Genomic DNA, 13,187 nt, shown 5'->3' with positions numbered 1-13,187 from the left:
ATATCCACTGAGCTTTATTAAAACACAGTGATACAAATACTCTCTTGGCCTTAGCAAGTCCAAAGCAGCTGCTCCCTGGGAGTTGGGAGGCTTTGTCAGGGGAAGAATTACTCATTAAATGTTCTTTCCTCTTACATACCTTTTCCAAAACATCTGCTACAGGCTACTGTTGCAGACAGACCTCATCTGTCTGTTTTTAATGTATCTAAGTAGAGGCCTAAAATTCTAAGCAGGGAAGCAATTGCATTTGAAATTACTGTCATCCACAGAACCTGCTTGAATTACAGTTCAGATTTTTACATCACACTTTATTTACAATATATTCTGACAATCTAATTCTTCCTGATTCTAGTGTTACAGGAAACAGCCTGGTTTAGACAGGTAAAGGAATGTTTACCATTACTTTCACATAATTTCAAAAGCAGGAATAGTTGTGCTTTGACTATCCTGGAGATATAAATTGTACTTGATTATACACAAAGAATGGACAGGCTGTCCAAAGTTACATTCAAACAATGTATTATTCACAACAGTAATAAGTAAACTGTTTTATTTGGTCTTTTATTTCTATTTTGGTACCTTTCCCCTCCTTGCTCTTCATGATGATTTTATGGTCATAGGGTATCCAGTAACTAAGAGTGTGTTGGATGTAGGCAGCTTTCAGTCCATGCATTGCCAGAGTTCCTGTGCGCTTCACTAGGAATGTGATGGGAGATCTGTCAGTCTGCCATCGTGTTTCCAGATAATCCCTATCTTCCAGCTTCTGGATCTATATAAGTACTTTCAAAATTAGGGCTTTTAAGCACCTAGGATCATCAGTATGTGTTTTATGGGAAGCATCTGCATGTTTTTAAACTTGGGATATCACATGCTACTTGGAATTTTAAATGTCCTAGCATGAGCTGTCAATTACTTTTCTTGAGCAGCAAACTCTTTTCAGCAGTAGCCATTGACTTTCAGGGAGGTGTGGCAGCTGACTTGTAAACTATGGAGGGGGTAAAAAGAAGAGATACTTCAGACTATTTTTGGGGGGTGGGAGGGAAGTTATTACATTAACATTCATTGCCTTCAACTCAACTCAGTTTCACCTACCAAGGTTCTTTTAGAAGGGCTGCAGCTTAGTATAACTGAGCTAAAATTTCACTTATTGTAACTTGGATTAACAGTTTTCATTTCACAGTTTTGGTCTGTCTGTCTTTTTTTTAAAGAATTGCTTATTTGGTGTAACAGTTTATTTTGGCACTGCCCTGCTGCTCAAAATTTCTACAGATGACAGTAATGACAAAAATTGTTAGTGTGTGGTGGACCAACCAATATGTTTAGTAGATGCAGATCCATTCTACCTCGAACATTTGCTTATGCATGATGATTATTCTGATAAATTCAGATTATGACAAAAGTAAGTAAACAATGAAGAGAAAGTGAGGGAAGTTCCAAAAGCTTGTTTTTGCAGTGTTAAAAATCAGGGATTTCATGAGGCTGAGTAAGAATACATCCAGCCAAGGAAGTTGTCAGTGGTTTTGGAGCTGTCACCAGTCTGTGGTTTCTTCAAGTAGTTTCTTCTAGGAGTTTTCCTACTTCCCCCCATCCCCCATGAAAATTCTTCTAACTGTGAGACTGTAACATATCAAAGCTACATTTGTGATGAGTTTTCTTTGAAGATTTGCCTAGCTACCTGCTGGGATAGATTTTGCTGTAATATTGTTTTTGCCACAGTTTGTGTTTTGAACATCAATATTGGGGTCATTCATGCCCGAAACAGTGGATATCTGGTTGGCTTTGCCGAGGTTCTTAATGATGTTGATGTTGTATTTGGCAGTTTCCACAAAGCTGTTTTCTAGTAACCAACCATCTGATTCACCCTCCAGATCTCCTAGGAGAAGGACATTCTTCATTGCTGTTTGTAGGTACCGGACACCAATGAGTACAGAGAGCTGCGAGACACAGTTAAGGGTTAAGCAGAGTTTAAATTACAGCCAAAATCCTACCGCTAAGTCAGATTTCCCACTTGTGTGTTGACAGGCCTAATAATGAATATTGACTAAAGCAGACAAATTGTTTATCCCAGCAATATATGTAACCACTCTTCCTTCAATTAATTACATTTTTCAGAAAGAAAGATACCAGTGAAAGATTGATTGATTCTCTCTCCATTCTTCAGGCAGCATTCCCACTTGCATGTTATTAGCACATAAATACCTAAGAATTACATGAGAACACTGCAACCTCAGAGACTACATCTAATTGATGTAGAATGGATGATCAATTAATGGAACCATCAATCACTAGGAAAAAAAAAACAAACTAAATTGTAGTCTGTGCACTTTTTTCACCCTGACTTCGATTAAATCGACGTTTCCTCCAAGCAGTTTAATCATTCATATGTAAGCCATGTGTGTCCTGCATGCATGAAGATGGATGGCCTAGAGTTGTTGGTTGGACTTGATAATCTTAGAGGACTTTTCTAACCTTGATGATTCTGTGATTCTGTAGTAGAGGCCTAAGTGTGAGTATAGGAGAAAGCCCCACTTTGTTAGTTCTGTTGGAATGGAGATCAGCCTGCCCAACTTGTCAATGTTTAAGGGCTCACAGAGAGATGGCTCACAGATTCTTCACATGCTGCCAAAGGCTTGCTGTTTCTGGCACTACCAGCCCATCTAGCACTGCTTGGTGACCATTGTGAGCTACTTCAATTACAGTGCTGATAATTACACTGTAGAACAATAATGAGAAAACTCAAATTTATTTAAAAAGAAAAAAACAACCCCACACTTATTTTAGTCTGTGCCATTGGAGGGTCCTGTACCTTTAGAAGACAGCTTTCTCCACAGGCAACCAGCAGATACACTGCAGCTTTGCAGGTGTGTGTGCTTGCCTGTGGTGTGCTTGTTTTCCTGCATAATAAACAGTCCAATCTAAAAGCTGTGCTATATGGGGAAGCAATAATAATTTCAAAAGGAGGCTTTCAGATATTGATACTTAAGCTCAGTTTTTACTATAAATGAAATGAACAAACTCCACCAAAGGCCTGCTCACATTTTGTATGTTCTTTGTTAAAGCTGACTTAAAACAAGCCTCAGACCTTCTCACACAATTTCATTGCCATGGTGTCACTGTGTGTATCATTCTGTATCTGAGCCCATAAATGCTTTAGGGAAGGGAATATGCTGTTGAAAAAGCTCTGTAAATATACAGAATATACAAAATTCCGTATGCTGTTTCTAGTAGTTGTCATCTTCAATGAGACTTGCTTCTGCTCTGGGGACTTTAAGAAATTGTCTGTGCTGAAGGAAGCCCTGCAACATTCATAAGTGTTTGTGGACTTTATATTAGGTACTGAGGCCCTGCTGGAGAGCAGGAAGACTCTGGTTATTCTGACACAGACCGCTTTTCTGAGACTTACCTCAAACAACCAAATAAGGAGTGCTGCAATACCGATGGATCTCATAATATCTGTGTAGTAATCCAGCAGGGCCTCTCTGCATCCCTTCATCCAGATATTGAGCTCCTCTGTCAGAAAGTCATAGTTGTAGTGAGCGCTGTTGTTTGTCAGCTGGTACTGGATACAGGGCCGTGGGGAGCTTGGGTTGCAGCAGCTGAAGGGTACTCCGTCCACCAAGAACTTCCCGTCAACATTGCTCTTTAGACGGCTGCAGCAGGACAGAAAGTTCAGGTGTCACCAGTCTGGTAGCAGCAGCAGACAGCAGTTTTTATGAAAAGGCTATCATGCATGTTTGCTGCAATGTAGTTCTTCCCAAAGTAACAAAAGAAAAATGGGAATAGCTTTTCAACATGAGAAGTTGCTTACTGCAGGAAAATTAAGGTTTTCATTTGGTCTATTAAGTGTGACCTCAGCACATTATCTCATGTTGCTCTTGGTACTGCATATTCAAGGTGTGGATTCAGTGTTCATGGAGAGGGTGCCTTTGTAGGTATCTTTACTCTGAAAGTAGTAAAGACAGTTTCTGAATTTGTCTATCTGGGGGGATCTCTAATGGAATTATGGCCCTAGAAATCCTGTGATTCACTACTTCTGAACTGATTTTCAATGCAAGCATTCCTGAAGAGAGAACTTAGTTCAAGAACAATTTTGGATGCCACAGGAGTCACAGGAAACCCTCCAGTGGCATTTCATCGTTGTACCCATGTGCAGTGGCGGGTATGGCACATGTTTTGAGATTAATTCTCAAACAAGTTCCTACTTCTTGTAGCTATGCTTTCTGTAACCTTTGAAACTGCTTGTATTTATTGCCAAAAATTAGTCCTTTCCTTCCCCTCTGAAATCAGGAGAAAAACTGCTAGAAAAAGAAGAAAGGTGAAGAAATAGGGGGGTTGAGGGGATCATAGATGGAAAGAGAACACAGTCTCAGTCAAGAGTTTGTAGAACAGCTAAATGAATCCTTTAGGTGCAATTTAATTTTATTACCTGTATTTAGCTAGTGCATTCTTGTGAGGACTTGTGTTTCCAAGCAGGCTCTTCAGAAAACCAGATTTTTTGGAAACAGGAGAGTATGTAAGATGAGAGATGCTGTCTCACTTTGGAAGACTATCCTCTAAGAATACATCTGTTGTCATGCTTATTGCAGAAAGGCTTATTCCTGAGACAGCCACACAGGTGAGAATTGTTCTAGGGAATCCTATGCCCTGTGGCTTTTGTAAGGGAGCCAGAGGACAAGGAAGACAGTTATTGCTTAGACATCTAGCTTTAAGAGTTTTCTGATAGTAGAATTCTTAATGTTTTCCACAATCTATCCTATTTTCCTGTTCCACTACAGATGATCTAAATTTCAAGGGAAGGAAGTTACCACAGGAAGCTCACCAGGTGAACAGACCATGTAGAAGCTCTGCAGTCCAGTGTTCTGGCATTTTGTGACTAAATGTATCTATCAAAAGAGATGTAAGCTGCTTGGATTTCAGTATTTGTGGGTGTGGTGGCACGGCAGAATAACTGCCTTTATCTTACTGCTGTGGCCCTCCTAAATACAACCTCTTGCTTGTTTTCTTTCTGTTTGTTTTGTGTTTTGGGTTGGGCTTATTGGGGGTGGGGTGCATTGTTTTATTTAGCTTTCTGTCAAAAATATCTTCCTCAAAGATCTTCTCAAGTAAGTGAGGAAGATCATTTGCTAATTCTCACCTAGGAGTGCATTAGGCATGAATTGCTCTCCAGTTTGAAGTCTAGCTCCTCATTTTGTGGCCATCATATTCCTGGTAAATGGCAAGAGAATGAAACCAATGCAAAAGTACCCAAATAATCCATTGAAATGAGATTTAAGTATGCAAGCAGTGTAATGGGCATAGGCAAAACCACTCGCTGGGACAAAAACAAGGACGGGAGCCAGAGAGCTACAAATGGAAAGCTCAAATGTGGGATAAGAAAGAAACCGCAGAGAGAGGAGAGGAAAGCTGGCACATTGTGAAAGGGACAGCAAAATGCCCTGTATAATTCAGTGATGTGAGCCCAATACAGTACACCATCTAAAATGGTTAAAATACTACCTCTTAAACTCAGTTTTAGGCTTTTCTTTTGATTCCAAGCTTTTTTTTTTTATCTTTTTTTTTTTTTTAATTTCCTGCCACATGTTATGAAGAGAAATTTTCTTTCTACTGCCAACAGCAGTTTCCAAACTTGGGCTGTGTCCCTTTGCCATAGTTTCCTCTACTGGTAGCAAATTAAAGAATGATAGATCTTGGTACTGCTAGAAGGGGAGACCTCAGTAACAGGCAGTGAGACACTTGCTGCTCTTTTTTCTTGCAATTCAAAGTTGTTATGGTATTGTAAAGCAAAAAATGCTTTTGAGACTATAAAAAGAGGTTTTTACCCAGCCAAAGCAATGGTAGGGTTGTTCCCCTGTACCCTGCCTCATCCTCCTAATGCTCCTATTCTCTCCATTTCTTGTCACATTTAGGTATGGGCGATGGAGAGAAGGGAGTGAAGAGGATTATGAGGGAAAGTAAAAAGTTCCATTCTGCAAAGGTTACATGTGAGATGGACAGTATGTCAGTTCTCACCTGCTTTGCCTCTTGGTCTACCAAGTACTAACTGATATACTGTACAAAATGAAACCAACAGAACAGGCTGCCCAGAGAGGTTGTGGAGACTTTTGAAACCTGCCTGAATGCATTCCTGTGCAGACTACTCTAGGTGATCCTGCTTTTGGTAGGGGCGTTGGACTCAGTATCTGGAGGTCACTTCCAACCTCCTAACATTTTGTGATTTGGTTCCTTCTCCATCCTTTCTGAGCATTACCAGCTGGACTTTGCTTCCAACAATTTAGTATAAAATGTTTCACTAGCAGGTTTTTGGAAATCATGGAATTATTTAGTCACAGAGCACCAACTGGGGTTCTTGCAATCAAGATGGAAGTAGCCAATTTATGTACAGTAAAAGAAAGTCAGCAGTGTAATTACTTCTCTTACACACATTTCACTGGCATATTCTGCCTCCATGGGGCAAAAATTAACTGACAGTTAGTGGCAGAGCAGAGCACAAGTGACCCTGCAGAAGAAAGTGGAGCTCTGCTGAGGTCCTGGGTAAAACATTGCTGGTTTTGCATGTGTCTCAGAGATAAAAGGCAGTGTATTTTACTCTTGTCCTTGCAATAAGATACTACTCTTAAGTTCCTGTGGACCATCTTTGTTGTCATGCCACTATTCAGTGTATAACCAGGATTCAAAACACATCTTGGGTCAGTCTGTTGTGTCCCTATTGCTTTTTCTTTTGAGAACACTAGTTCTAAAGTTTGCTTTATTTTCTCATCACTTGCTTACGCATGTTGACACTCTTATCTATATATGCCTAGGTCCTGTCCCCTGGTATATTTGCAGCTCTGTATATATGCTTTGCTATGATGGCAATTTCAAGCTGCAAATTCTGTGAAAATAAGATCTTTGGTCTCTAGCTTCACTGTCACTGATTTTTGAGTTCAGCAAACAGAACACTTGATAAATCCCAGTCAAGCATTATGTTTTTCTTTCCCAGGAATACTACTGGGCTCTTGTCAGTGAAGGCTTCTTGTCAGCTGTAGAAGAACTGTTAAATATTAGATTGTCTGCTTAAAATTTTTCTTATTATTACAAGACAATAGAAAAGGTAACAATGCCCACATTTTCTTTTGGAGCATCTAATTTCACATCATGTGAAGCACCAACAAAAACCTTAGCAAAATTTGAGTGTTTTTCTCCCTTTTTTATCCAGTGCACACCATGTTGGCAGTTTTATCACATGTGCATGTACAGATTTGAACATGGGTATGCAAAGTCCTAATACTGTGAAGGAGAAAGATCTTGCAGTGTTCAGGATTGACTGTGCAATGTATTGATTGTACAACCCTTGTTTTCCTTCCGTTATCATCTGACTATAATTGAGATTTTTGAGGTAGTTAATTTGCCACACTAAAAAAAGAAAGCTACATCTTTGCTTTGTTTACTATCCCTAAAAAGTTAACAAAAGGCAACCTTTGTCCATGTATCATAGTATCAGTCAGGGTTGGAAGGGACCACAAGGATCACCTAGTTCCAACCCCCCTGCCATGGGCAGGGACACCCCACACTAGATCAGGCTGGCCAGAGCCTCATCCAGCCTGGGCTTAAACACCTCCAGGGACGGCACCCCAACCACCTCCCTGGACAACCCATTCCAGGGCTTTACCACTCTCATGGTGAAGACCCACTTCCTCACATCCAGCCTGAATCTCCCCACCTCCAGCTTCATTCCATTCCCCCTAGTCCTATCACTACCTGATATCCTGAGAAGTCCCTCCCCAGCCTTTTTGTAGGCCCAGTAATGTGGTCCATCTACATTTTTTTTGAGACAAAAGTCCAGTAAAAACTAGTACCTACTTTGCCCTCTTGAGCAGGTTTTCCTCCTAGGATTTTTCTGTTATCACTAGTAAATACTTACTCCACAACTTCCTTGGAAGCCATATTCAGATACCGAGGAGATACCCACTGAATCTCAAACCAGTCTCTAAAGCCATTGTTTCCGCAGCATCGGAATCCAATTTGTAGCATATCCACTGTCTTTTTTAAGAAACATCGTCCGGGTATGTCTGTGTCCTTATAGAACTTAATAGCATCCCTCAGTCCTAGATAGAGAGACTCTTCCAGCTCATTCCTCATGGTATAACACATGAGAGCACCCACCAGTATGGAGAAGGTAAAGCAGAAGGTACATACGATGTATGGGAGCATGACTAGTTTCCATCGAGAGAACTTGTTGGCATCTGAGCAGTCATAACAGATTTTGCCACCCAGAAAGTTGATGATACATGCTATGACCCCTACAGAGATCAGCATGTTGGGGACAGAGTTAATGTCCCCTTTTGCCATCACTTCATTGCGCTTCTTGATCTCTATTTTCAGAAAGAGGCCAAGGCTGAAGAGAATGACCCCGCTCACTACAGAAACCCAGTTGAGGATCCATAAGATCTGGGCCAATTTGTCCCTCCTGGTTTTGGTGAATTTTACTCTGAGGACAGCCATAGTCAGATCAGCGTTAGGTAAAGAAGCGTCGGTCAAGGAAATCTTGTAAGCTGATTAGGAGCATGTATCCAAGGCATGCAGTGGGGATCTGAAGAGGAGAGAGAGGGAGAGAGATTACTGTCTGACTACTGGGTATTTATAGAGACTGCAGAAAACTTCCTGTACAGCCTCACGCACTCCTGCCAGGGGATTCCCCCAGTGAAATGTATTGTTTCCATTTCCTACAATGTAAATAATTAAAAGAAGTGTAAGGATTGGCTAGAACAATTAAAAACAAGTGAACAGGAGAATTGAACTCTGGGTTCCTATGGATTTTTATTAAGAGCAATTTTCTGTGCAGGTTTTCTGAGGTCTAGAAGGGAGCTAATCTGCTGTCTTTCCCTCCAGAGGACTTATGGTTCCTTTCCCATCTTCTTGTTGCCTGTACTTTCTCGGTGATTCTAGGGATTTATAATTCTTAGATTACTGTGTCACGGTCAGATCTGTAGTCAAAAGTTGAAGAAGCAGGGTGAACAAGCAGATACATATAGCATGAGCACATAAGTCTTTTTTCCATATGGAAAGAGAACATATAAAAATAGCACTAGAAACATAGTATCCTATGGGTATTTCTAGTCATTTCATTGATGTGTAACATCAAATCAGTAAAACGGTTTTGCTAGCAAAAAGTGGGGTTTGTTCCTACATTTTTTACTACCTGAAAGATGGTTGTAGCCAGGAAGGGGTTGGTCTCTTCTCCCAGGCAACCAGCACCAGAACAAGGGGACACAGTCTCAAGCTGCGTCAGGGGAGGTTTAGACTCGAAGTGAGGAGAAAGTTCTTCACTGAGTGAGTCATTCGTCATTGGAATGTGCTGCCCAGGGAGGTGGTGGAGTCACCGTCCCTGGAGGTGTTCAAGAGGAGATTGGACGTGGCACTTGGTGCCATGGTCTAGTCATGAGGTCTGTGGGACAGGTTGGACTTGATGATCCTTGGGGTCTCTTCCAACCTTAGTTATACTGTGATACTACTGAGGTATGATCACTCTGGTTAAAACTGCAGGGGGAGTTGACAGTGGTTGTCCACAGGCACAAAACATTCCACAGACAGTTTAACTATCAATGTCTGTAGTGGTTTTCTTGAAGATATTACCAAGATTTTATTAACTTTTAAGTGCTATGACTGGAATGTGTTTATTACTGGTGAACAAACCATCCTCCACCGCTTCATCTGGCATAGAAGTGCTACCATTTTTAATGTGAAGTAATGTATCGCCCTACCAAAAGAAGCAGAACGTCATCACACCTTAAGAACAAAATCAGCAGTTTAAGATGCTATATTTCTTTCTCTACCTGATTTACTCCTTTTATTTCTGATATTATTATTAAAAAATAGATTTTAGAGTAAGAGGAGGCATTAAATGAGGACTGTTTAATCCCTAGGAAATCACTGTTGCTGTGTTGACTGCTGTTCCTGCAGCTGAACTTCCTTGGTTTCTCCCTTTGTCCTGGGAACTGACAATCACACTTTACTGCATTTCTCCTACCACCTTGTCAGCTGGCTTTCTTTCTGGGTCCCCTATATTCCCATCAGAATCCTAAACTTCATTCCTGGTTGCACTTTCTGCAATAACCTCAACTTCTTCACCACCCCTTGGAACTGCTTACTGACTGAAGAAGCCCAAGGAACACCACAATACTTTTTTGAAGGGGAACCATTTCAAACATGACAGAAAACTACTTGTGTTCAGTGATTTGTATCTTGCATATTTTATTACCTTATTTTTGATACACCTATTTTTATGTCATTAATAGTCCTTTACTAAGTTTTCTATGTAATCTACAGGCTCTTTTACTTTTCTCTCCATAGATCACAGTGATAGGTGTAAAAGAGATTCAGAGAGATTCCCCCACTCCAAGTTTCAAATCTGTTAGAGTTTCACAGTTGAAGGAAGACTTCTGTGTTTCAAGGTCTGTCTTCTTTCCCCCAGCTGTTAGTGAATCTAAGATACCATCTCTTCCAGCACTTTTAACCTTGCTTCTCTGCAGCACTACTAACACCTTTCCAGTTACATCAAAATCACAGGCAGAAAGCAGCTAGTAACACCCAAGATCTAAAACTTGCTAGAGCTGGAGACAATGTGGCTTTCATGTATGTGATGTAAATTTAGAATTCAGGATCAGACTGAATTTTTACCCTTCAGTGCTTCCAATGCTTTATGGTTGCCTTTCCTCACCATGTGCAGGAGATACGGAGCTGTATCTTTCCTTCCCACAAAACCTGCTCTCAGCATGGGCATGTACTGATCCAATAATTTTCATTAGAGTGATTTTATGTGATACAACTATGTATGTATATGATTATACAGCCATCAGATTCTGCTATTACAGTGGGATTTATAAACTGCAAAACATAATCCTGTAATAGAAATAGAAACAGTATTATTCTTATATAATATCTGTTGAGCTAGTGATCTGTACAACTTCACTTCATCTGACTAGAACCAGCCAGCTAAAACAGCATGAAATCCACCTGCAGACAAGCTGTACAGGATTAGGGCTGCACCTAGCCACTGAAGGATCCACAGCTGAAATGGAGCCTTAGGTAAGCAAATTGTTGTAGAGTGCAGTTCTAAAAGGTAATGGCATCCCAGTGTCTTTAAGTACTTTTGCTGGATGAAATCAGTTCTACTACAGCACAGGCAGGGAATATGTTGTTCTATTCAGATTAGGGTATGGTTAGATATTTTTATGCATATGAACATTAAAGCATGAGATTGAAGTAATTCACCTGGCATTCATTTTCTCCTGCATTTACAAAGGAAACTAATTTCCCTCAGAACCATTTGTGTCTGTCTGTCTTTCCTTCATACAATACCTTGAGTGTGTGAAGTGCACTGTTTTCCCTTGCCAGCCCTATTTCCAAAGGTGTGGAGATCAGCAGCTCTCTGACTTTAAAAACAGAGTCCTAATTGGAATGATTGTTAAGGCTGATTATCAGTTATGATTGAACACTGATTGTGATCATATTGTGATAATCATATGAATTATCCTGATGCAATACTAATTATTGATGGATGCTTCTGTACAGGCAAGTCCAGAGAACAGTAATTTATAACATTCACCCCATTCTTCTGTGCTCTCCTTCAGACCTCATTTAAAAGGATCACGTTTTGCTGGCACAGAGTTAAGCCTCCATACAAGTTCAGCTGACAGGCTGCCTGCTAAGCCTGAAGAGAGTATCTTTGATTGCTTCAGCAGCTAAGCAGTTCATGACTTGAACCTAAATAGCTATAGATGACTACTGCAACTAGGTTTATTTGCCCCCAATACTCAAGTCTTAGAATTCCCAACAGAGAGAATCTGTTGTGGAACTTCCTAGCTGCTGATATGCAGTTCATGTTCAGTGGCCAGCATGTATGGAAGCATCACTCACTGCTCATTTCTGTGACATACATGAATGTATTTGCAAAACACCTCTAAATTGTTAGGCACTTAGGGTTACAGCATCACTAAGAATGCCCTACTTGCCAAACATCTTTTGCTTTAACTTTTGAACAAGAGTTGTAAAAAGTTCTGGCTTTACTTAAAATTCATCTGCTGAAGAGGTATTGTTGGGTTTGGAAGGTGTACATTTGAAACTTTCTGTCATATTCTAGCCATGAAGAGATGTGAAGCTGGATTTTATAAGCAGGGATACATCCGATTTCTTGTAGCTATGTTGGTGTAGCTGCCTTCCCCATTTCCAGGTGTCTGAAGTTAAAGAAATGAAAAATTTATGTGGAAGAGCAACTCTCTGAGTGAGTCCTTGCCTTCAGTAATTCTCATATGGTATTTCCAGCTTGCCTGGTGCAATTTTAGCATTGTTCCAAGACCAGATTTCATAGAATAGTCACATAGATCTAATGGAGGTACGTACGCCACAGTCCTCCAGTGATATAAGAGCTATTATTTCATACAAGTCACACTGTCAGAGGAAAGGAGGGGAATGGCTGGTTGTTGGGGCCCTTGCTGTCACTGATATACCTAGGACTGTGCAAAGGGTCTTTGGGACAACTGTGCTCCTTGTGAAACCTGGAGTACATGAAGTATGGGACAGAAGGGCAACTTATGTACTCTCTTCCTGTGTTCTCAGCTTCTACACAGAGGTTTCTCTTGAGGTAATTTATTCCTATGCTAATAGTTAAGTGAATTTGTTTTAGATAAGGAAAGAATAATGTGGTCTTCCCATTAACTGTTCAATGAAGTATTGAATATATTTAATAGCATAAGTTGTATTGCAACATGCATACTGCCAGCATAGTAGCATTTTTTGAGCACCATGAAGAAAGTTTTTCCAGATGAAAGAACTGAAGTGTAGTTATGAGCTAAATATATCATTATCTTGTTCTGTTATATATATATATGTGTGTGTGTGTGTGTTTTTCCCCCAAGTTAAGTTTGCAGTGGGCTACTGTAGAACCACAAATGCTAGTTAGTTCAGGGGAACTGATGTCTCTATCAGAAACACACTTCACCACTGCACAGGAACCTCTCCAGACTTAGGAAGCATATATATACAGACATTTTTTTCCCCAACTAAAGGAGAGCAACCTGCATTTTATGCTATGAAGGTGGAAATATTTCTTTCAACAGAAGGAGCCCAGCAAATGGGGAAATCTCTCCCATATTATCACTACTGTTTTCAAGCTTTCCTTTTCTAGCACTTCAGTGTTCACCAGTATATGC

At 40.4% G+C, this 13,187-nt stretch overlaps 1 protein-coding gene across 1 annotated transcript; it reads right to left on the bottom strand.

Moving 5' to 3' along the window:
- Positions 1-1,632: 1,632 nt before the first annotated feature.
- LOC104298847 (photoreceptor outer segment membrane glycoprotein 2) lies at positions 1,633-8,566 on the bottom strand. Its single transcript, XM_009898951.2, has 3 exons — positions 7,901-8,566; positions 3,404-3,650; positions 1,633-1,934 (listed from the first exon to the last, which is right to left on the bottom strand). The coding sequence occupies exons 1-3, from the start codon at positions 8,479-8,481 to the stop codon at positions 1,668-1,670; spliced, it is 1,095 nt and encodes a 364-aa protein (XP_009897253.1). The 5' UTR covers positions 8,482-8,566; the 3' UTR covers positions 1,633-1,667.
- Between the last annotated feature and the right edge of the window lie 4,621 nt (positions 8,567-13,187).

Source organism: Dryobates pubescens, chromosome 5, assembly GCF_014839835.1.
Source record: "Dryobates pubescens isolate bDryPub1 chromosome 5, bDryPub1.pri, whole genome shotgun sequence".
Classification (NCBI taxonomy): Eukaryota; Metazoa; Chordata; class Aves; order Piciformes; family Picidae; genus Dryobates; species Dryobates pubescens.
Note: the sequence above shows the minus strand (reverse complement) of the source record. Positions and strands in the feature narration are given on the sequence as shown.